The 25,554-nt window shown below is 41.3% G+C and overlaps 1 protein-coding gene across 1 annotated transcript in view; it reads left to right on the top strand.

Moving 5' to 3' along the window:
• The window catches only part of ccdc13 (coiled-coil domain containing 13), an 85,428-nt gene that overhangs the window by 51,499 nt on the left and 8,375 nt on the right, over window positions 1-25,554 (top strand). The window contains exons 13-15 of the mRNA XM_055228265.1: window positions 17,324-17,510; window positions 19,535-19,652; window positions 20,283-20,398. Of these exons, the coding sequence (XP_055084240.1) occupies window positions 17,324-17,510; window positions 19,535-19,652; window positions 20,283-20,398 (421 nt within the window). The remainder of the gene's footprint in view (window positions 1-17,323; window positions 17,511-19,534; window positions 19,653-20,282; window positions 20,399-25,554) is intronic.

Below are 25,554 nucleotides of genomic sequence, written 5' to 3'. Positions count from 1 at the left end.
CAACATGCACTGGGAACAGGTCTGACTTACTGCCGGCAATGCGAACACAGCTCCTGCTCCGGTCATACAGGGACCGGACAGCCCTTAGCAAAGAGCCCCGGACCCCATACTCCCAGAGCACCCCCCAAAGGACACCACGAGGGACACGGTCGAATGCCTTCTCCAGATCCACAAAACACATGTGGACTGGTTGGGCATACTCCCATGAGCCCTCGAGGACCCGATGAAGAGTATAGAGCTGGTCCAGTGTTCCACGACCAGGACGAAAACCACACTGCTCCTCCTGAATCCGAGGTTCGACTATCGGACATTTTTTCCATTTGTACCAAAATTACGTCACGCTTCCGAATACTACGAGTATCACCGATTAAAATAAAACCGGAGAAGGAAGTGCGTACGTTACAGTGGGGACATACATCACAGTGGGTGTGTACCGGTGGAGGTGAAAACGGGGGTAGGTCGCCAAAATGACGTCTTGAAAATAGTCAATTAAAGATTACTCAATCATGACTCATTCCAAATACAACTTCAGATGTTCAATGAGAAGAAATGACTGGAACATGGATAAAGATCTGAACAGAACAGTTTGAAGAACAGTCTGATTAAATCATGATCTGACTGAATTGTGAGTTAATGTTTTTTGGCCCAGGCCTCAGTCACGTCCTGACGCAGACACAGCAGACACATTATTAACATCAGCAGTGTCTGCTGATGTTAATAATAAACCAGCTTGTTCATGCAGAACAAGCTGGTTTATGCAACTATTTTCTTGTAAATGAGTCAATTTCACCCATGAATAGAGGCACAAAAGCTGCCGCTGTGTTCTGTCTATAACTCAAAACCAGGACAAAGACTCGGTGAGTCCCTGAAACTTTAACCTGCACATTTCAGGCCCAAGCATTTAGTGACTTGGATGTTTTGTGTTTTAATTGCAGATCTTTAATCCCATGATGATGTTATGTCCAGTACATATCCAGCACATGTCCAGCACATGTCCAGCTATTTGACATATCATTTTGTTTTGGAGTTTTTTCACATATTGGCTTCAGTGTTGATCATTTCAGCAGCGCTCACGACTGTGAACTTTGAATGCCTCACAAAACCTGCCCTGCACGATAGGAACAGGTGAGGTACTTCTGACCTTACATACGCAGCTGAGGTACTTCTGACCTTACATACGCAGCTGAGGTACTTCTGACCTTACATACGCATCTGAGGTACTTCTGACCTCACATACGCAGCTGAGGTATTTCTGACCTCACATACGCAGCAGTTCCCATGAACTCCATTTTGTTCTCTTGGTTTGTTTATCATCGGTTTGAGTTTGGACCTGAACTGTGACAGTGCAGTATTTTACCTCTGGTCTCTGCACATGAACCAAAACAATTAAGGCAACGCTAACAGATGACCTTTGACCTATTTTAACAGGACCATTTTGGACTTCAAAATCACACAGAGGGCAGTGTACATGTGTGGATGGGGAGGACATTCACACTGGAGACAGGACAAATAGTTATATCATTCATTGTGATAAAGGGTCGACAATAATCAATCATGGGACATTTTATGAAATTGTGAGAATCACCAACGAAGAAAATCTACAGAAAGTAAAAAAAAATAAATTAAAAAAAAAACCTTATGCACAGGGGAGTTGACGGAGGGACAAAAGGGTCTGTTGTTCAGCACCCCAGGATTTTAGGGGGCCACAATTGGACTCTCTTCCTATTAATTTGTATTACAGGGGGGCCCATGTGAGACTTCTTGCCGGGCCTCCAAATTTGCATTTACGAGCCTGCTTCTCTATAAAGTTCTTTGCTGTAATAGTAGAATTATATAAAAGTTGTTCAAAGTTATTGTTATAATATTAACATGATCATTATTCATATCCATAATATTTTTAAACTGTCAGCAATTTTTATCATCAACGTGATATTATTGTTAATCGCAATCATTTTCGTGACGCAAAATTTAAATGATGACTTTGAACGAGAGTGATTCTATATTGATAATATGTACAACTTGAACAAAGAACGCTACAGGCATCAGTCTAGATTTTGCTAGTTTAGTCCAGACTCGCAGCCTTTGACTTTGAAAGTCAAATGCAGGGACAAAAAAGTGACCATTTACCTTGACCCAGATCATCTTAAAAGTAGATTTATTACTTAAGTCTATGCCTCTGAAACTCTGAAATCACACAAGTGCTCAGTGTTTTGAAATGTGATCTGCCATATTTTCCTGCTCTGACAGGCCAAAGCCCAGATCACAGCGAGCCTTTAAGTCACTGCATTTATGCTTTAAATAAATCTTAATGCTTCTTTCTGGCTGCTTCTTTCAGTCAGATTTATACAGATGTGATGTTGACCTGGGTGATTACTCAGTGTCATCACATTCAAATAAATCAGACTTGCTCAAACACATTCATTATTGTTTTATGGAGCCCGTTTTACGGAAAAAGGTGTCGATTTATTCTAAAATGCCCAATAATCAACTAAGCCAAACATGGACTTCTGCAAACATGGCATAAACAACCTCACCTATTTGTCATTCCAGGTTTGAATGGCTCCTTTCTGAGCTCGTCTCCTCCGTGGTATTCCCTGGTTCTGGCCCGGTGCTTCCTGCAGACCATTGACGGCGTCCAGAGACGAGAGTAAACATGTGGAATGCCAGAGGTTAAAGTTAGACATCAGTGCAGCAGATTCATGTAGTGGCCTGGGCTCATTTTAATGTAATGAAAATGAAAATAAACAGAGCGGTTCTAATGTGCTCATTTACGGTAAGTGACATAAGTAATGACTTGATATCTCTGTAGATGACAGTTCAACCATAGACTGTGAAAAAAAGTGGACAAAGTGAGTGTGATGTCACCACAGCTTCAGCTCCAAATGAAGCTCATCGAGGCTAGCAGTTATAGTAGCCAATATAGAGATGAGTTCTATATTTGGAATTCAAACCACGAGTATCATAGCAACCAAAGGGATAATCTGGAGCAAGGCTGAGGAAGGTAACGCCCCATTTATATGTGCTCCTCACAATGATCTCAGTGTGTTTGTAACTTGCTGACTCCAGGGCGTCACACACACAACCAGCTGTGCATAGATTTATTTATTTATCTTTATTTATACAGGGGGACCCAATGAGAGCACTTAGGCTCTCTTTTTCATGGGCACCCTGTTTGAAATACAATACAAACTGAAAAAACAATCAAAAACAAATAAGTCCATATAAAACATCAAAAACAAGTGCAGGTGTGTGTATAAACGTTTGGTTCAGATATAAACTGCAAGTGTGTCACCAACGTATCCATTTTTGCCTTTCCTTGAAGTGTATTCCATTTTTCTGAAGAAAACAGCTAAAAGCCCTCTTTCCTGTCTGAGTTCTGGTGCAGCTCATCCTTAGCCTTATGCAGTCACGTGATCTGGTATTAAATGTTCCAGTATCAATGATGAACAAACAGGTGAGGTATTCTCACAGTTTTTGAAGTAGTCCCTTATAGATAAACTTCATACAATGCTCTTTTAACATATAGTGATGACCAACCCACTTTTTCATAGAGAATACAGTGATGAGTTACAAATCCATGACCTGTAATAAAACGAAGGGCCAAGTGAAATAGTGGATCCAATGGTTTCAAAGCAGAGGCTGAAGTCACCACATCCAACTCATTGGAATACAATATTTTTTTCTATAATGAAATGATAAATTAGACTTTAAACTGTTACATAATTCTGAGATATGTTTTTAAAGGATAAGTTTTCATCAAGCCAAAATCCAAGATATTTATAAGTGTTGACTCCTTCAATGGATGTAGCATTTAGTGTATTAATATTTCTAGCTTGCATGTTACTGAAATGTTTTTGGAAAAAATCATATGCTTAGTTTTACTTGCATTCAAAAACTGCTTAAGATTTATGAGTTTTGGATTTCATTAAAATCTTGTTGCAGTTTTAAAAGTGCCTGATCAGCAGAGGGAGCACTTGCATACAAAACAGCATCATCTGCATATAAATGCATGTGGCTTTCTTTTAAATTGTGACCAATAGAATTAATAAAAATAGTAAAAAGTAGGGGGCCCAAAATTGAGCCTTGGGGCACTCCTTTACTTAAAGTTCAAAAAAAAAAATCATATTTGAAACCATCGGCTACTACTGCCTGGGTTCTGTTTCAAAGATAATTTTGGAACCAATTACATGTAGCATTGTCAAATCCAAACTGCTTCAGACGATTCAAGAGGACTCCATGATCGACTGAATCAAAAGCTTTAGTTAAATCAATAAACAGAGCTACACAGTCTTGTTTGCAATCAAGGGCTGAGAAATGTCATTAAACATTTGTGGTAGCAGTGACAGTACTATGTCCTTTTCTTAAACTCAAAGACTTCAAATGGAGAAATAACCTGTAACTTGATTTGAAACTAACTTTTCTAAAACTTTTGCAAGACAAGGTAATTTTAGATATTGGCCGGAAATTATTTACAGTTTTAGTTGTCCCACCTTTATGTAAAGGCAAAACATGTGCTGTTTTCCATAATTCTGGTATCATGCCATTTAAAGTTGATGAATTAAAAATATGTAAAAGAGGCTGAATTAAATATGGGGTAGCTAGTAAAAGTTTTGGATTGAGATCATCAGCTCCTGAGGACTTTCTCGGGCCTATTTCAGACCTCCAGGTGAAAGGTCAAAGAAAGAAAAAATGTGATTATCTGCCTGAGGTTCAGACTCAACATAATCAAGATCAGAAAGACCATCATTATTCAACACATCGCATGCAGAGATAAAATGTCTATTGAAAGCATCACATACTTCCTCCTTAGAATTTATAATACCGGAATCTAATAAAATATCAGTTGGTAATGTACAAGTATTAGGTTCAGAGAAGGATCTGACTGTCCTCCAGTGCTTCGTTGGATTTCCGTGGCTCTATATCAATGCAGACATGAAGTAGAATGTTTTTGCCTTTCAAACTGCTGATAGACATTTATTTCTCTTCTGGCGAAAACATGCCCAATCCAACTCTGACCCAGTTGTGTGAGTGGTTTTCCAGGCAGCATTTCTTTCTCTAATTAATTGTGCAGTTTCTGAGTTGAACCAGGGATTATTAGAGTTTTTCATTTCTAATTTTCTTTTCGGCACATGCCTTTCTACAATTTCATTAAATGTATCAATAAAAAAAGTTCAAGGCCATATCAGGGTCAGGGAATGCTGATGTTAACCTGATCTCACTGTAATATAGGTCAGAGATGAAGAAATGTTCATATGATCTTCTGACCTTACACATGGATGCGTCTTTTTCACTTTTGAATTTTGGATACATCCAATTGGACAATGGTGGAAAACATCAGTTGCCTCATAATGATGGGGTTGTTTCTTAAGATTGTATCAATTAATTGTGTAAGAATTTATGCCATTGCAATGGTCTTTCAAAGACTTTTCTCCAGCCAGTTATATTTATATCACCCATTATCAGGGCCTCATAATTTTCAGCTTAGAAAGCATCGTGAACCAGATCATTAAAAGTATTTTAGAGGCTAAGGGGCACAAATAAATACCAGCAATAGCCAGTTTTTTTTTATCAGGATCATTTGCATAACTAACAGACACAGATATTTAAAACATTTAGGCTTGGTACAGGAGAATAGAAGATCCACAGACAGGTGATCTTTGACATAAATCGAAATGCCACCTCCTTTAGATTGCCTACTCACAGCGAAAAAAAATGTATAGTTTTTCAATATTGATTTCCTTATCACATATTTTATTTGATAAAAAGGTTTCAGAAAATATAATTCTATCTGGATCTGTTTGATCTCAGAATCAGAATCAGAATCCTTTTATTGCTTCTGAAGAGTGCAGACGCAAACCTTGCTTGCTCCTGCTGCTTCCTCCTTACTTTGTTTTTTTAATCATTTTACCTCTTCCATTGCTAGGAGATTTGTTTAGTTATGATTTTTCTCTTAAGTTAAACCAAGACTTTTAAACCATTTTTACATTTTTTTACCAAATTTTTGACGAGCCACTAACATGTATGGGGAAGAGACAAAAGGAATTCTTTTTGCGAACGCTGTCAGAAACTATCAACAACAAATTAATGAGCTACAAGCATGGATATTGTTTTAGAATCTGAAAAAGGACTTCACCGAACGCTCCCTGTGACTCTCCAGTGGTAAGCAGCCTACAGTTACTTTCAGAGAAGACAGTGAAAAAACTGCTACTTTCAACTTAAACCTGAGTGATACGCTGTCTTTTCCAAAACTTTGTAAAGACAAGAATTTCAAGCAAACACGACAAGTGATAAGAGGCAATGCTAATATAGTTACATCACCCAAAATACAACTTACAAACAGATTTTTACCACTGTCACAGACTGAGGTTGATGTTAATATACAAACAGAAAGTGGATTTTTGTCGCAAAACAAGAGCAATGAAGTTGGCAAAAGAGTGGCAGCAGACAGGCGGTCTGTGCCAAACGTCAAGGTCAGAGATATGCTGCTGCTAGGAGACGGTGCTATCAGAGATGTGACTCACAGAGGAATCCAAACTTGCTCGTACCTCAGTCACTGGGGTTTTGTTGAGTTTTGTTGAGATAACAAAACTCCTCCCAAATGTTTTGTCAACATACCAAGGAGCTAAACAGCTGATTGTGCACGTGGGTGCAGTTGACACCAGAATGAATCAGACTGAAATCTTGAAAAGAATTTCATTTAATTATTTGAGGAGCTTGATAAAGCGGAGGTTAAGACTTTCATCAGTGTACCTCTTCCTAGCATAGACAGAAGGAAGATGAACAAATTTACCCGGCTGTTTCAGCTGAACATATGGCTGTTCAACACGTGTGCGGTCAGAGGACTGCACTACATTGAGAACTTTGATCTATTCTGGAAACGACAGGACCTGTTCAAGGGAAATGGCCCGCCCCTGAGCAGAGGTGGAGTAAGAGTGTTGACGGATAACCTCCTCCACGCTCTGAGGCACCGGCCTGGACAGGGTCCTGGGCCAGTGAGAGAAAAGAGGAATGAGAGAAGCATTCCTGCTGCACCAACCAGTGTCCGAGCCAATGTGTCAGCACCACCAGCAGCACCACAACTACAACCACCACCTCCCCCAGTGAAGGAGTCACCACCAGCAGCACAACCATCTCCCCCAGCAAAAGAGTCATCACCAGAACCACAACCATCTCCCCCAGCGAAGGATTCAGCAGTACCACCACCTCCCCACTAGAACAAATCACCATCACCACCACCTTCAAAAGTGAAGGATGCATCTCCAGCGTCACTTCCCCCCAGGGCGCACATCACAGGCCTTGAACCTGTCTGTGACAGCCCCAGCAGAGGTTTCAGTCCCAGCAGCACGCCCATCACCTCCCCTGCCCACAGACCAGCCCTGGATCCCCTTTGCTACATCTACTCCCTCTAGGGACTCCTCACTTTCCTTTTCCTCCCCACCTTCACCTATGGCCCTTCCCGACCATCTAGAAAGTCTCATCAGATCAGGAATTAAGATAGCTCCCCTCACACCTAATATGGCGTAATCGAGAGTTCTGGTAATAAACTATGCTGAACTCTTCCCCATACCCACCTATCCCCCCTCGTCTTTCACCCAAACTCCCCCCTGCTCCACCTCCTTGGCCCTTACCTGGTCCCTCACCCAAACTCCCCCCTGCTCCTCTTTGGCGCTCACCTGGTCCCCCACCCAAACTCCCCCCAGCTCGCCCTTCCCTGCCCTCCCCCAGAGCTGTTATCAACAAGAGCTAGGACCCACAGGGCCTCTGCTGTCTCAGGATATACAGTCACGATAAAAATAATATCATGCTGAGGCCCTGTGATGGAGCTATATCTACAGTTACACCACGTAGACTCATTAACAGAAGGGCAGTTAACACTGTCCAATCAGAGACATTTAGTTCACATTCCCTGTAAGAAGATAACATCCAGTCCTACTGAAACTAATCTGAAACTTGCTGTGCTCAATATCAGATCTTTATGTAACAAGTCCTTTTTAATTAATGACTTTATTTCCTCTTTTAATCTTGATTTTATGTTTTTAACTGAAACATAGCTCGACAAAAACACAGGTAATGCAATTCTAGTGGAATCAACTCCACCCAACTTCAAATTTGAATCTGAAACACGACTAAACAAAAAAGGTGGAGGTGTGTGTGTGCATTTTTTTGAGATAATTTACTTACTCACAGATTGTCATTTGGGGTGTTTTCATCTTTTGAGTATGTTTCATTTAAGATGAAGCTAAAGCAATCCCCCTACATACTCTACTTAGTCATATACAAACCTCCCCAGCACTGCCTGAGTTTTATTGATGATTTTACTGAGATGCTTTCAGTCATATGCACAGACTTTGATGGTTTAGTCCAGGGGTGCTCAGACTTTTTCAGTATGTGAGCTACTTTTAAAATGATCGTGTCTGAAAGATCTACCACCTAATACAAAAATGTTAAACATTTATTTGTAAATGTATTATGAATTCTTACATGTACAGTGCATTTTCATGTACCTTGCACAACGTCATGAGATAATACTGCACAACACAACTGAACTTCTTACATGTTCATAATTACTTGAATGATGATTACGGCTCTGGTGACTTGCACTGAGTCAGTGAGGGATGCATAGTTCGTGCAGTAGTTTCTGACAGCCAGCCAGGAGTAAAATTGCATTTTTCGTTTGAAAGCGATAACAGAGCTAATCATGTTGATTACGGGTTTGTCTTTTTTTTTTTATAGCCATAAAAACCATGTTAAACGAAGTATCAGAATTTACTGCATTTTCTCACACAACTACTTCTATTTTACACATCCATCCATATTTTTTCTTTTACGCATTGAATAAATGACTGGGAAAATCCCTGCAGCGCCGCGCTCTCATTCGTCACCTTTGAGGGACAACAGAGGCAGATTATCGTAATGACGGTAAAATATTTAGATAGCCCCATGTCTCCGCTTTGAGACGCCATTTGAATTTACATGAGAGCACGACTGGGCGTGGAGTTACGCTGCTGGAAAGTCCGCAACCCGCTCTATCGGTGACGATAGGATCCGACGCTATAGGGTTAAGTTAAATTGCACTTGTTTCTGCGTGTGCAGCGCCCATGATGTCACCTAGGGTCAGGTGTAATCTGACTGATTGTCCTGTATATTAGTCATGTGACTGGATGGATGACGGGACATGATCTACCCAAAATGCCTTCATGATCGACTGGTAGATCGCGATCGACGTAATGAACACCCCTGGTTTAGTCATTACAGGCGATTTTAATGTACATGTGGATAATGTGTCTGACAGAAATGCTAAAGAGCTCCGTTCTGTCCTTGAAATCTTTGGTCTGACTCAGCATGTCAGTGAGCCCACCCACAACAGAGGACACACTCTGGACCTGCTCATTACAAAAGGAGTAAATATCTCAAATGTCAATGTGGTGGATGTTGCTGTCTGATCATTTCTGTGTCTTTTTTGACCTGTCTGTTATTCCCATACCAGCGGCTGGTCCTGCAGTTGTTCGAAGGAGACACATAAATCATAAAACAGGTTCACACTGTTCATGGAAATGATACACTTTGAAAATGCCTCATGTTCTAATGTTGATGATTTGGTGAACTCTGTAACTTCGAGTGTTTTGAATGTTCTGGACACCATTGCCCCCATGAAGGTTAAAATGGTTTAAAGATAAGCAGAAAGTGCCATTGAGGAATGATGACTCGGTCAGGGGCACAGAAAAGGAAGTGCTGGAGGGCCGAGGCGGGAATGGCGCAAGTCAAAGCTCCATGGTTCATTATGAGATTTACAGAGAAAAAATGCACATGTACAACCACAGTTGTACATGTGCACAGAACAAGGCAAAGGTATTTTTCTAACATTATTGGAAGTTGTAGTAACAACTCTCGTATCCTGTTTGCAACGGTAAACAGATTAACAAACCCCCCAGCTCCACTGCCGTTAGAACTAATTTCCACATCTAAGTGCAATGAGTTTGCAGTGTTCTTTAATGACAAGGTTGACAACACCTCAGCAGCCACCTAGACACTTAGAGCTGACTCACTTTGCACCTGTAACTGACAAAACTGTCCAAGAGATTGTCACCGGTCTGAGTTCATCTACATGCTGCCTCGATGTGTTACCCAATAAATTTCTAAAGTTTGCTATCACCACTCACTCTCATAGCTAATATGTCACTTCAATCTGGAACATTCCCAAGCACTTTGAAAACTGCGGTTATCAAGCCTCTCCTAAAGAATAGCAGTCTTGATGCCACAAACTGACAAATGACATCCGCCTGAACACTGATGCAGGCAAAGTCTCAGTCTTGATTCTGTTAGATCTGAGTGCTGCCTTTGACACTGTTAATCATGGGATCCTCTTACAGAGACTAGAGGACTGGGTGGGCATCTCTGGTACGGCACTAAACTGGTTCAAGTCCTATTTAGAAACCAGGGAGTACTTTGTTGAAATTGGAAAATGTATATCAGATAAAATGTCCCTGACCTGTGGGGTGCCTCAGGGTTCAATCCTGGGACCCCTGCTGTTCAATTTCTACATGCTGCTGTTAGGCCAGTTAATACGCAGCAATAATGTGTCCTACCACAACTATGCAGATGACACTCAGATCTATGTCTCACTGGCAGCAGGTGAATATGGACCAGTGGATTCACTCTGCCACTGCATCCAATAGATCAGTGTGTGGATGCAAAACAACTTCCTTCTGCTAAATTCAGACAAGACTGAAGTCATCACCTTTGGCCCACAAAACCATAGAGAAAGTGTCAGCAGTCACCTCCAGTCTCTCTCTCTAAAACCTTCAACTCTGGCTAGAAATTTAGGGGTAATAATGGACTCAGCCTTGAACTTTAACAGCCACATCAAATCAATAGCATCTACAGCTTTTTACCACCTAAACAAAGCTCTGCTTGTGTATAAGTCTCTCCATGGCCTAGGTCCAAAGTACATCTCCGACATGTTTGTGCCATATGAACCATCTCGCACACTGAGGACTTCAGGGACCACCCTCCTGCTGGTGCCCAGAGTCAGGACTAAATATGGGGAATCAGCATTTAAGTTTTATGCAGCTAAAACCTGGAACAGTCATCCTGAAGATGTGAGACAGGCCTCTACTTTGACAATGTTTAAATCCAGGCTCAAAACAGTTCTGTTTAGTTGTGCATACAACTGAAAGGTTTTTATTCTGCAGTTTTCTCTTTTAATGGTAAATTTATGATGATTATTTGTGATTATTTATGTTTTGATTTGTGTGATTTCAATGTCTTTCTTATTCTGTAAAGCACTTTGAATTACCTTGTGTATGAATTGTGCTATACAAATAAACTTTCCTTGCCTTGCCTTGCCTTGCCATCGTTTGTGAACACAGTTCACAAACTAGGAACTTACTTCGGTGATAAAGTGCAACATAAAACACACTGAATAAATACAAATACAAATAAGGGCATAAACAAAGTTAAAAAAAGATATGCTTAAAAAATCAAATACTTAAAGGTAGAAAATATATACAACAGCAGCATCAGAACAGCAGTGCAAACATGACTTAAAGTGACCGGTGTTATAAAGTGTCCAGTTTTGTGCAAATATTATGAAGTGTTCATGAGACAAACGGCAGAGGGGAAGAAATTGTTCTTGTCCCAATGGACCGTAGCCTCCTGCCAGAGGGAAGTGGATCAAATAGTCCATGTCCAGGGTGAGAAGTGTCGGCTGCTATACGGCCTGCTCACCCCCGAGTCCTGGAGACGTACAGGTCCTGTAGCAATGGAAGGCTGCAGCCAATCACCTTCTCAGCAGAGCGCACAATGCGCTTCAGTCTCTGTCGGTCCCTGGCAGTGGCCCCAGCGAACCAAACGGTGATGGAGGAGGTGAGGATGGACTCAATGATGGCCGTGTAAAACTGCACCATCAACTGGACCGGCAGCTTTCTTGATGAGGGAGCTGATGGTCGGCTCCCACTTGAGATCCTGGGTGATGCAGATGCCAAGGAAGCGGAAATAGTCCACAGTGGAGATGTGGGAGCCCGTCAGGGTGAGGGGAGGCAGGGGGACTGTGACTTTCCTGAAGTCCACAATCATCTCCACTGTCGTCTGGGAATTAAGCTCCAGGTTGTTGCTGCTGCACCAGGACACCAGCCGGTCCACCTCCCTCCTGTAGGCAGACTGATCGCCGTCTGAGATGAGTCCAATGAGGGTGGTGTCATCGGCAAACTTAACCAGTTTGACGGAGTCGTGGCTGGAGGTGAAGCAGTTGGTGTACAGGGAGAAGAGCAGGTGAGAAAGTACACAGCCCTGTGGAGATCCTGTGCTGATAGTCCGAGTGTCCGAGACATTCTTCCCCAGCCGTACGCGCTGTCTCCTGTCCATCAGGAAGTCAGTGATCCACCTGCAGGTGGAGTCAGGCATGTTGAGCTGAGCAAGCTTGTCCTGGAGCAGAGCAGGGAGGATGGTGTTGAACACAGAGCTGAAGTCCACAAACAGGATCCTGGCGTAGGTTCCCGGGGAGTCCAGATGCTGGAGGATGAAGTGTTGGTTGATGGCGTCGTCTACAGACCGATTGGCTCTGTAGGCAAACTGCAAATCTGCCCAGAGTTTAATGTAATCTAATTTAGATATAATACTACGCACATTCATGTGTATAATTCCCAGTCCCTTCCTTGTTTTGAAGTTTTGCATATCAAATATGCCTAGCTTATTAGGGATAATAGCTTTATTTGTGTTTGATTGAAATTGAGTTGACGCATGGGAATTAGGTTTGTTAGTGATATTGATGTCAACCAAGTTAAATGACCTCCAATTTCAATTAATTTCAATTAAATATTTTATTTCATTCATTAAAACAAAACAAATCAATGCAACATATCTGCATACAGCATTTTAGCTTTTGTACAATTATGATAAATGAATGAAAGGGCACAGAAAGAAGCAAAAGCTTATAATATCTGCCCCTTATCAACTCTGACACTTCCAGTGTGTTGCACTGTTACATTATACAAAATCAAACTTAGATGCGCAGCTACTTTACAAAAAAAAAAAAAAAAACAAAACACAAAATCATCCTGTCACATAGCAGTTATATACTTTCTTAATGATGATAATTCCAAGCTTTTCTTAAACATATAAATGCTTTTGGATTCTTTAATATTACTTTCAAGACTGTTCCAAAGACTGACTCCCTTGATTGAAATACATCTTTCCTTTGGTTTTATTCTAAACTCTGCCTTAGAAAATAAATCAGTTCCTCTTAATTGGTATCTACTTTCTCTCTTTAGAAATCTATTTTGCAACTTCTCTGGTAATACTTTTTGATGAGCTTTATACATGGTTTTGAGAATGCTATATTCCACCAATTCGTTAAATTTCAACATTTCTAATTGACCTCCTCCGATAATTTCTTTCATTTCTACGAGATATTCTACATGAAATATGCACAATAATGTGTTTTAATGTAGAATCTAAGCAGGGGGGTACTGGTTTTGTCAAAAAAAAAAAAAAAAAAAAAATCACCTGAGACGCTCTTTACCCTATGCATAAGGAGTCATTCAGTAGGTCTGATGGGTGCAGACTCCAGCGTTAGCTTGATGTTGTCACTCAGCAGTTTTTTCCCGGATCTATTTGAATGAATTCCATCGTGGGCAAACAGATAATTCCTCTTCCAAAATCCACAAAAATTATCCATAAAAGGAATTCAATAACCCTTCAGCCAGATGTGAAGTTTGCGCATCTGACTAAACTTCATGTCACCGTAACTAGGAGATGGAATTAGACCAGACATTACACATTGTTTTCCCGACTTCAGCACCATGTCTATAAGCAATTTGAAATCATTTTCCAACACCCCAGACTGTTGTAATTTAATGTCACTGGAGCCAATGTGCACTATCACAGTAGATGTGTCCACACCACTGGACAGTGTGTCTGTGAGTATTCTGTTTGTTTGTGATACCTGAGCTCCAGGGTGGTACTCGGTTTCAGCCCGTGGGATGGCAACATCACTTACCATAGACGAACCGATGAGGAGCCGTGGGCAGGTCTTATCCTGTGAAGGACGCTGCTCCCTTACCAACCGAGCCCGAGCTGATCGATGATTTTGTCGTAATGCTGTGGAAGCCACTGTGATGTCCCACAAGGATCGAAGAGTAGCTGGCAACTCCTCCTGACTTGATAAACATGGAAAGTCATCCAGGTCAAGAATATTAAATCTATTTGATAGCTCCAATGGCTGCTTCTGGTTTGGATTTGCACAGAAGTAAGCGCTTTTGTTTACTATTCGTTACAAGGTGCCAGTTGTGTGAGGGAGTAGAAAAAGTTGGACCTTTTAGTTCAGCTGCACCAAGACAGCTGCAGATGTCATGCCCAACATTGGCAGAGTTTGGCTGCCTGTATCCTGCGCCAGTAGGAGCAGATTTTACACTGGGAACAGCTATGGTTGGGTTCATTCATGGGGACAGTGATGGACTTGGATTTTCCCACTGCCACTACCGAGTCAAGGAGTTGGTCACGACAATGACGCTGTGTTTGAGTCAGTAAGGAGATTCAGTTCTCTAACTCCGTCATCCTCACTTCCAAATGTAGACAGCAGTCACAATGCATCAAGCCGTGACGACATACTGTAAAGGAAGTTAAAACTCAAGCAGTAAAAAAGATCAGATGTAAAAATTCATGACCGTTAAACGGATGTGATCAAATCCGTATTAAAAACGTTTTCCAAAATTTACACACAAGGGCCCCAAAAAGGAGCCCACTGCGTTGAGATGACTCGCCAGCAGTTATGTGTTGCAGATTAAAAATGTTAAATCTGGGTATCCAGTTTTATCTGGTATCCAGATAAAAAACAGAGTTAAGAACCGTAACAATCTTTGCTGGATTTTAAAGTCTTTAAATCAGAGATAATAAACTTTGTTGGAAGCTCAATCTCCCTAGCAGCAAAAGATGCGCATGAGGCACTTTTGTGAAAAATATAGAAAAGTTATAAATTTACACAAAACTGTTCACTGAATGTTACAAACCTCACCTCTGTTTTAAACAGTATCTCAGTTGGAGCATTTGTCCACTGATCTGAAGGTGGGTGGTTTGAATCCTGCTCTTGACATAAAAAGAGTTGTTGTGTCCTTGGTATGTCCTTGACACTACCCCCCCCCCCCCCCACACACACACACACACACACACCCACAGGGTCTGTGTACACTGGTGTGAATGTGTGTGTGAACGTGTATGTGAAGGTGTGTGGGAATGTGTGTATGAATGTGTAAATGAATGCGTATGTAAATGTAAGAATGAATGTGTGTGTGTGTGTGAATGTGTGTGAACGTGCGTATGAATGTGTGTGTAAATGTGTGTGAATGTGTGTATGGAGGTGGGGGGGTGTATGAATGTGTATATGAATGTATCTGTGAATGTGTGTGAATGTGTGTCTGAATGTGTATATGAATGTGTGTGTGAATGTGTGCGTGAATGTGTGCATGCATGTGTATATGAATGTGTGTGAATGTGTGTGAATGTGTGTATGAATGTGTGTGTGAATGTGTGTATGAATGTGTGTGAATGTGTGTATGAATGTGTGTGTGAATGTGTATATGAATGTGTGTGAATGTGTGTATGAATGTGTGTGTGAATGTGTGCTGTCTGCATCTCATTATAAAGCGATTTATGTTTGATAATCAGGAAGAGCACAATTGGCATGCGAGTTGCTAGGATCTTCAGAATGCATAAGGTAAGTGAGGATAAGTATGGATCAGTGCAAACTTTTTTAAAACAGTAACAATCTGGTACAGAGAATTAAGACAAATTGAGACTGACCTATGTAAAAGTTGTATCTGTAGTTTGAGGCTCCTCTGAGCCACTCTGTCACAAAGACTGACGAGCTGCTCTGTCTCTCAGCGCATCCATGGGAAGCCAATCTAATTTTCTCCCCAATTTTTTCTTTCCAAACAGCTCTCCGCTTCTGTGTAAATGGGCTTATACTAAGGAGGACTTAAACTAGCTCCTGGAAGTTTAAGTCAGTGGCTGCGTCTGTCAGCGCTGGTGCATACATCCTTCATATGTGACTCAGCTCTGCTGCTCAGCGTTTTGAGAAAAATATCTGATGCCATTTTCCTAAGCAACATCGCAATTAGATTTGACATTTGTGTTTTAATAGTAGGATTCTGTTCAAAGTTCACTATTTAGATGTGTCCATGTGAAAAGACACTGAAATATGAGTTTTCCAAGAATCACATTTAGAAGATGTAAACTACAAGGAGAACAATTTTCACACTTTGTTGTGTTTGGTGATTTTGATTTGATTGTGATTCATCTTACAGCTCTACAAAACGGTTATAACAATAGTCTCCAAGTGAACTGCTGAGTACAAGTCCCCCGAACCTGAGCAGACATGATGGCTCTGGCATGTTCCAGGGTGGTATCAGTCCTCAGGACAGACGTGTCCCTCCTCTGTGTCCTGCAGCATCACAGCAGACTCCAGGTGAACTGTGGACACACAACAGCCAGCCTCTCCTAAGCCTCTCTCTCTTTTCTTTGTGTCAGTCATGAGACAAGCCATTCTCTGAAAGTGTTTCCTCTGGAACGTCTTCTGCCATATTTGGTAGAAAGCCTGTTGCATAGTTGTAAAAAGTTTGCAACAGCTACCTAAATATCTCCAAGCAGGGTCGCCATGGATACAGGAAAAACAAACTCCTCAAATCGCACAATCCAATAGTTCTTAACATCTGTCCTTTGAGCTGCACAAACTGCATTTTTTAGTTGGTCAAAATTACAAAATGTTAAGATTAAATTTAAATAAACTGTTCAGTGTGCAAGACAGTCAGCCTCAAAAGCAGTCACGATCAGTCATGGAATTTAAACATGAAAACAGTTCATTTCAAACTTTTTACTGTGATCCTACTGTGACAGCTACGTGCTAACAGCTAACAGCTAACAGCTACATGTTATACATGCTAACCAGCTACGTTCTAACAGCTACATGCTAACAGCTACATGCTTACAGCTACATGCTAACCAGCTACGTGCTAACAGCTAAATGCTACTAGCTACATGCTACCAGATACGTGCTAACTAATATCCATAACACGGTTGTTTTAAGTTCAAAAAGCTAATTTAAAATGAAAGATTCTTTCCTTTTAAATGAGCTCAAGACCGTCTCATTAGCTCCACAAAGGTGATTAGCCCTGAGCTTGGAAACTTATAATACTTTTTTTTTTTTTTTTTTTTTTTTATCTATTGGAAAAATTCATGAGGAAATTAAGTTTTGGAGTCAGGGGGGCTGTTGAGCTCCGCTGTGGAGGAGGTGCTCTTTACAGAAGGTTCCTGATGTTGATCTCCACTGTAGAGGAGGTACTCTGTACAGAAGGTTCCTGATGTTGAGCTCCAGGTACTCTTCACAGAAGGTTCCTGATGTTGAGCTCCACAGTGGAGGAGGTGCTCTTTACAGAAGGTTCCTGATGTTGATCTCCACTGTAGAGGAGGTACTCCTTACAGAAGGTTCCTGTAAGGAGTACCTCCTTGCTGTAGAGGAGGTACTCTGTACAGAAGGTTCCTGATGTTGAGCTCCAGGTACTCTTCACAGAAGGTTCCTGATGTAGAGCTCCACTGTGGAGGAGGTGCTCTTTACAGAAGGTTCCTGATGTTGAGCTCCAGGTACTGTTCACAGAAGGTTCCTGATGTTGAGCTCCACTGTGGAGGAGGTGCTCTTTACAGAAGGTTCCTGATGTTGAGCTCCATTGTGGAGGAGGTGCTCTTTACAGAAGGTTCCTGATTTTGAGCTACACTGTGGAGGAGGTGCTCTTTACAGAAAGTTCCTGATTTTGAGCTCCACTGTGGAGGAGGTGCTCTTTACAGAAAGTTCCTGATTTTGAGCTCCACTGTGGAGGAGGTGCTCTTCACAGAAGGTTCCTGATGTTGAAATATTGATTGATTTTAGCATGACTCGACTAATTCTTCATGGAGAAGCACTGCTCCGGAGCTTGCTTCAAGTCACGTGACTGATGATGTTTGAACCAATTCACTGCTTCATTCTGACTGAATCAGCTGACTGGTTTGGTTCAATGGACGGGGTTTTGAAAATCTGGCAGGTCTCAGTTGTGTTTAAAATGGCTGAAACAACACAATGCGTTGCCTATTTGGTCAGTACCATTTGGATTGATTTGATTAGTGTTCATAGTTAGTAGGAACACCACTGCTGATGCCATAGTTGGAGGTGCAGCGTTATTTGTCAGCCCCTCCACTTGAACATTCAGAGGACCCTTTGCTGTACTGGATGACACACAAAGCCCAGTACCCAAACCTGTACCACCTTGCAAACCAGTACCTGCCAACACCAGCCTCCTCTGTGCCCTGCGAGAGAGTGTTTTCTAAAGCTAGGGAAATTGTTTTTAAAAAGAGAAGACCCTCTACTGTGGAGAAACTGTTGTTTTTAAATAAAAATGCATAAGCACCAGCAGTTCACCTGAGCACCTTAAGCCCATACATCCCTCCACCTGTACATAAAACATACAGTATATACATACATGAACTCATAATTGTCAGAATCATTAGGTCAATATTAAATTTTTATTTGCATTTTTACCTATTCTTTAATGGTTTATTTATTTCATGCTGACCAGAGGACAACATTTCATTCTTCATGTTTTTAACATTGGTGGATGACAATTAAGTGAGCCATCTACATATTGGTAGGATGGAGGAAGAAGGAAAAGCAAGACATGAACTGAAGTGTGCTTGAGTTTGATTTAGAAATATATACGTGATTGATCCTCAAGAGGGGGAAATTATTGTCTTCACTGGCAAACATACATACAAAGACAAAGAGAAATAAAGAGGCATACAATACAGAACAAAAGTTACCAACTCTGGTAACTTAATAACAAAAGTGCACAAATACAGTGAAACTCAAAGTGCACACTTGCAGGGCCATCAACCTTTTGCATGGCTGCAGTACAACCAATGCGCCAGCAGATGACAGCCACGTTCAAATCAGTGAAGCTTCGAGTAATGAACCAAATTCCAACACAATAGTCCCAAAGGGTTCAAAGCCCCATGAAGCCTCATTTGGACATCACTACTACTTGGTACTTTTTTTCCCCAATTACTAGTGATGTCCTCCATCTCGAGGCTTCGAAGCGTGTGTCGAGTAATCCAGGAAAACTAAAGGTGAAGTGCGTATCGACGCTTGTATTGGTCACATGTGTGGTGACGTTCGAAGCCTCGCGAACCAGCCATATCACATGACTGGTTCAGGAAATGGTTTGCAGATTTGGTGCGGGATTCGAAACATAAAAGGGCAAGTGAAACGCAATGGATTCCCCCTCACATTTGTGGATATCTGTCAGTGTATAGTTATTCTATTTGAGATTCTTTTTTTTTTTGCGATGGAGCCAGCAAGAAAAATAAGACTTTCCCCTATTTGGGAACATTTTGAGCTGATATCTCCTAATATGGTATGCCATAATAATGATGTCAGAAAAAAACAATATTGCCAATATACACAAATTTGACAACAGTGTTTTCCGTGTTCTTATATATTTCTTGTAAAAAATTCTAGGTGAAGTGTTTGGTCTGTAACAAGCAGCTTGGATACAGTAATAACACCTCATCTATGCTGAGGCACTATAGAGCCTTGAATGAGAACAAGGAGACCAACCAAACTGGACCAAGCTCAGGTAAGACAGCACTCACAACTACACAGAGGATTTTTATTATACAACATACACTATTATTAAAAAATTATCTTGAATGTTATCTTATAAAAGTGCTGCATTATTTGTTATTAGGCGAGAAGATTGATGTGACTGAGGCCTTGACATGACTGATCCTCAACATGATCATTGAGGATTCCCAGCCCTTTTTTGTTGTAGAGGGCAGTGGATTCAGAAAGCTTGTGAAAGCTTTGGACCCTACCTATGTTCTCCCCACAAGTCATGCATATCACATGAAGCATTTTGTCCCTTTCCCCCATATTTGCCATTCTAAGACTGTTCTTTTTTTCTAGACTTTGAAAGCTATGGTGGAGAAAAGATACCAGGAGTCCAAGGAGAAAGCCAAAGCCACTGTAGCCCAAGCATTTGGTGTTAGTCTCACATCAGATATGTTGACTTCAATCAACACAGATGCATATTTAGCTGTGACATGCCACTTTATAGATCATAGCACTACTTTACAGTCTGTTGTTTTAGGGGTGCAACATTTCCCTGAGGCGCACACTGCTGTTAATTTGGCTAAAGTCAAAACAGATATCATGTCACAGTGGGGTATAACAAAAAAAGTTACCTGTCTTGTAACTGATGGTGCAGCAAACATGGGTGCTTGTAACCTACGGGAACCTGTTGGAGCAGCATTGGCAGGCCTCAAGACCGACATAACACTGCTAACATCAGAGCAGTACACTATCATAGCAGACAGTGTCAAAGTACTCTCTCCATTTAATGATGCCACCATTGAGCTGTTTGAGGAGAGTGTCTGGGTCAAAAGTGATACCACTGTTGACCATGCTGCATCATGCACTAGAGGAGGAGGAATTGGGCATCATTCAAATACCAGAGTAGAGGAATGGCTGAATATCTGCCGTGGCAGTTGCTAAACTAACTAACCTACAGTCTATAAGCGTTATGTCCCTTGCAACATTGTTGGATCCCAGATTTGAGAAAATTGTCTTCTTCAGGTCTAATAAAGCAGGGGATGCTGAGACTCATTTCAGAATGTGCTGCTGTTGTAAGGCATGCAACTTCCCCCTCCTCTACATCCACATGATCTACATCATCATCTACATCCTCCTCATCCGCCTCCTCCATATCTGAAGCTACTCAGCCTGTGGCACAAGGTAATGGATCGCCTCCCTTCTAATTGTGTTTTTATTTAGTCACTCAGCCTTTTTTCTCTCTCTTAGGCAGCAAACTGTGGCTTCGTTTGGATGACACAATCCAGAGGACAAGGACCTCAAATGTAACTGCAGACGCTATAGCTGAGGTCCATACCTACTTGGCGGAACCTAATATTGGAAGGCTGGAACACCCCCTTCAGTATTGGGAAGAAAAAGAAGCACACATTTCCAAACCTGTACAAACTTGCGGTTTCTTTTTTATGTACACTAGCTTCATCTGTGCCCGGTGAAAGGGCTTTTTCAAAAGCAGGGGAAATTCTCTGCAAAAAAAGAAACCGACTGAGTCCTAATACTGTTGAAAAATTAATATTTTTAAATAAAAATGAATAAAATGTCCTCGTTTCACTGTCCTGATTGTCACATAAGCACAGCCATAAACTAAGTAACACAAGCACAGTGACATTACATCCCCATCTCCAATGTGTTCCTACTTTTTCTTTTAACTTGAACATTGTATCATGACTCCATGTTAATATAGTCACAATTTCTGTTGATATCACAACCATTCACATATTTAATAATTTGTTTGTTCAATAAAAACCCTTCCACTGGAACCACACTAATCACAATTGTTCTATTATCACTCTGCCTGTTATACATTTTTTTGTCCACTTGATGGTGCAGTGGAGCAAACAAAGCACCTTGAAACATCTGCTCAAGAGTTGAGTAATTGGATGGAATGCTTCAGTGCTTCATGGGGCTTCATCTCAACATCACTACCGCTAATAATTAAATTGGATATGTGCAATAATAGTGCAATCCTTGTTTGGAAATGTTTTTAAGTGTTGGTGGTGTTTTGTTTTTTTTGTTTGTTTTTATGAAATAGTGGTTTAAAAAATGTTTAACTTACCTCTTGTGTCCTTGTGTCCAGATATCAAAGAGGTCCCCAGGGAAACGAGCTGCCTTAAAAAGGGGGAATTGCGTTTCACTTGCCCTTTTATGTTTCGAATCCCGTGCCAAATCTGCAAACCACTTCCTGAACCGATCACGTGGTACGGCTGGTTTGCAAGGCTTCGAACATCACCACACATGTGACCAATACGCGCTTCACCTTTAAGGTGCGTTCACACCGGGGCGTCAAGAACGCGCTGGACGCCTCTATTTAGACGCCTGTAAATTTGAACGCAGACGCCTCATCTGCGTGTCTCTAGGGGCCTGTCTTGGATGCTCTGGACGCCCACTGTTTTTCCAGTCTGTGCACAATGGCAGACCGAGCTCCACTGATCATCCTCCAGATAAGGTCCTTTTTGTCCCGGTCTTTATAATCTGCCAACATCACATTATAAAGTAGTGGGCACTGGCAAATGGCAACAACAAGTCTGTCCCCCATTCTCCGTGTTTGTGGCTCCCGGTGTTCCGAATAATGACCTCTCGACGTCACTGGAGCGTGGTCTCTGATTGGTTGACGCCTGGACGCTGTGGACGCGCCGCGCCGACGCCACATTTGCGCTGCTCTGGATGCTCAAGGCGCGCCGCAAAAATGCAGCGTGGCCAAGACGCGCGTCCACCATTGACTTTACATGTAAACTCGATGCACCTGACGCCCGGTGTGACACACACCTTTGGGGTGCCGACTTCCTGTAGGGTTTAGGGTGGGGTCATAATATAATTTTTTACTTGTCTTGGCATGTTCTATGTTTGTACCAAATTTCATTTGTCTACGATGAAAAAGGTCTCTCATTGCCGCAATGTATTTCAAATTTTGAGGTGGTGCTATTGAGTCATTTTGAAACATAAATTTTTTGGAACATCAAAATAATAAATTTTTCACCAACCTAGGACCAAGAATGTTGGGTCCAATAAAATTGACTTTTCGTTAACGTTCAGGGGGTCAAAAATGGCTTCAAAGCACCTACCAAAATAATAAATAATAATAATAATGGAAACACATTTTCCACCCATAACAGCTACAGTCATGTGACTTTCTCACATTATGCCCCATCACAAATAAGGGCCCTGTGATTTTTTTCTGAAGTCCACGACAAATCGATTGTCTTCTAAGAATTTTTGAAAATGAAATTTGAAGAGGGCGCTAGAGAGCCATTTTGTGAGAGAGTGCCTTGATTTGCATATCATTGTGTTCAGCTCACAAATGTGCATTAACGCTGTATTAGCGTTTTCTCAACAAAAAATGTGTGAAAGAGAAATATTTTATTGAAATTTTCCAAAAATTGCAATTTTGTTGAAAATTCACCCTGATTACACCCAAAGTCATAATCAAAATGTAATTGATCATCTTTAATTACACATGTGTTTAGTGGGATTTGGCCAAATTTGAAGGGTTTGTGATGAAAACTGTGCGAGAAAATGTACTGAATGCGAGGGTGTGCACTTTTGTCATTCCCAGGTTTGATCCAATATGGCCGACCTCCTGTACATTTTAGGGCGGGGCCATAATGTAATTCTTGTCATGTCTTGACATGTTCTATATTTTGGTGTGAGTTTCAGATTTTTACGTTGACTTTTTTCCAAGTCGGGCTCCTATTGGCCCCATGAAAATCAAAGTTTGAGGTTGGCGCTACCAAGTCGTCTTTCGTTATTTTTTCTCGGGGTCTTTTGTGACAATTAGAGGTCGTCGAGTTCTAATTTTTGACACCACTCACGGGGCATGTTTACTACTTGATTTTTGCCATTTTCCATGCTCTGGACACGGTTTTAATCGTGGTTTTAATCGCCGGGACGTTGTCCCAGGCTCGGGCCTAATAATAATAATGGAAACACATTTTCCACCCATTCTTTTTCTCCTAAATCATAACAGCTATGGTCATGTGACTTTCTCACATTGTGCCCCAAAAACAAATACAACATGAATAATGATTATAACCAAAGTCAATAAGTCCCTCCTGCAGAAAACAGAGAGATGCCGACACCAAAGTCAATACATCCATCTTGCAGAAAACAGGGACATGACCCACAAACAAACAAACAAACACAACAAATAAGACAATGAGACACGGTCACAGAAATGTGGACTCATTGTTTGAGGAGGAGAAAATTTGTTATTTTCTTGATGGTTCTGTGTGAAGGATATGGGTGATTATCACCACATGATGAGATGCAAAACGCTTTCTTGTTATTTGGACAGAGCGGTCAGCTGGTACAGTCTGTGGTTCAGTCTGTTGTTCAGTGTGTGGTTCAGTGTGTGGTTCAGTGTGTGGTTCAGTGCATGGTTCAGTGCATGGTTCAGTGCATGGTTCAGTCTGTGGTTCAGTCTGTGATTCAGTTTGTAGTTCAGTCTGTGGTTCAGTCTGTGGTTCAGTGTGTGGTTCAGTTGTGGTATCTGGCCTGCCATCTGTTATCAGGTCCATGTGTTTCTTCCTGTCTGTTTTTTAAGGGTTAAGACATAGAGGTGACAAAGGTCATAAACCCACACTAGGAGGTATGGGTGCAGGATACGGGAATTGCTAAGTCATGGGACCTAACGCCTAAACAAACAACATATGTTAAGGGGCTGTCCTACAGTTTATAGTTCTGTAGACTATAAATATAGGTGAGTTTCTTTGTTCGTGGTCTTTCTCACATTGGCTCAGAGAATACCCAGACTCTGTCTGTGATTGGCATATACTCTGTCTATACTCTTTGTAATAAATATCATTACACTATCAAAGCTTGTCTTTTGGGTCATTTCCTGAATACATCCCACTCCGGACCACCATTGGATCCAGTTGGTGTGTTCGGGGGATAAATTCCTGCTCTTTCTTTGTCTCTGTTTCTTCCTGGTCTCTTTACCCCCGTCCCTTCTCTTCCTCTTTCTCTGCGCTACTATCTGCAAGACAATTTTCTTTTCTTTTTGAAAATTGATACAACTCCTAAAATCAACCCAGTTGAAGTAGTAGAAAAGAAGTATCCATTAGTTGAAAATGTCGCTGAGACATCGAAAAAGTGGCATTTACACTGGAAAGAAATTGAGCTAAGATGGTCCGCTGAAGGGACATTTTCACTTGACGTTAACATAAAGAGGGCTAATGAAGAAACAGAAAAGCTGACAGTCAAGATAAACGAACCATATTCTCATGTAAGATATTCACCGATCTACAAAAAGGCAGTTGAAACCAGCGAATTACATGTAAAACTTCCATTAGTGAAAGCAGAAGGCTCTTATCAAACGCAAGATGATGACCAGCAAACAACTGAAATGGGTCAAGCTGTGACTACAATAGAATTATACCCATTTCTGAAAAGTAAGAAGTCAGCGGCTTTGAAAGGACTGTGTCAGAAGTGTAAGAGAATGGAAATGAGAGAAGAAGAACAATACAGAATGGAGGAGGCCAGAGGTGGCTATGACCCTGAGATTAAGAAAGTATTCGCAAGTGAAGAAAAGAAAGTACTCGCAAGTGTAGAAAGGAAAGGAAGTAGAATACCAGAGACAACAAATCGCCCAGAACAAAACGTCGGAGAATCAGAAGAAGACCTGGGAGAGGAATGCAAGTATTCCTTGGCTTCTGTAATCAGATGCCCTAGGGAGGAATCAGAGAGTGAAGAAGATGTAGATGAAGTTGAAGATGAATTACCAGACCACCATGAATATGAAATTACATTCAAGAAAGGTGAAGTCAGCTCACAAGATGTGTCCCATTGTTGTGAAAAAACCACATGAAGAGATTCTTAAAAACAGAATCAGATTCAACTGGTGGACAGTAAGTGAAAGGATAAAATGCAAGCTGTGATCATGCCAAGTCAGCCGC

This window comes from Periophthalmus magnuspinnatus, chromosome 17, assembly GCF_009829125.3.
Source record: "Periophthalmus magnuspinnatus isolate fPerMag1 chromosome 17, fPerMag1.2.pri, whole genome shotgun sequence".
NCBI lineage: Eukaryota > Metazoa > Chordata > Actinopteri > Gobiiformes > Gobiidae > Periophthalmus > Periophthalmus magnuspinnatus.
This window is presented reverse-complemented; position numbering and strand designations above follow the sequence as displayed.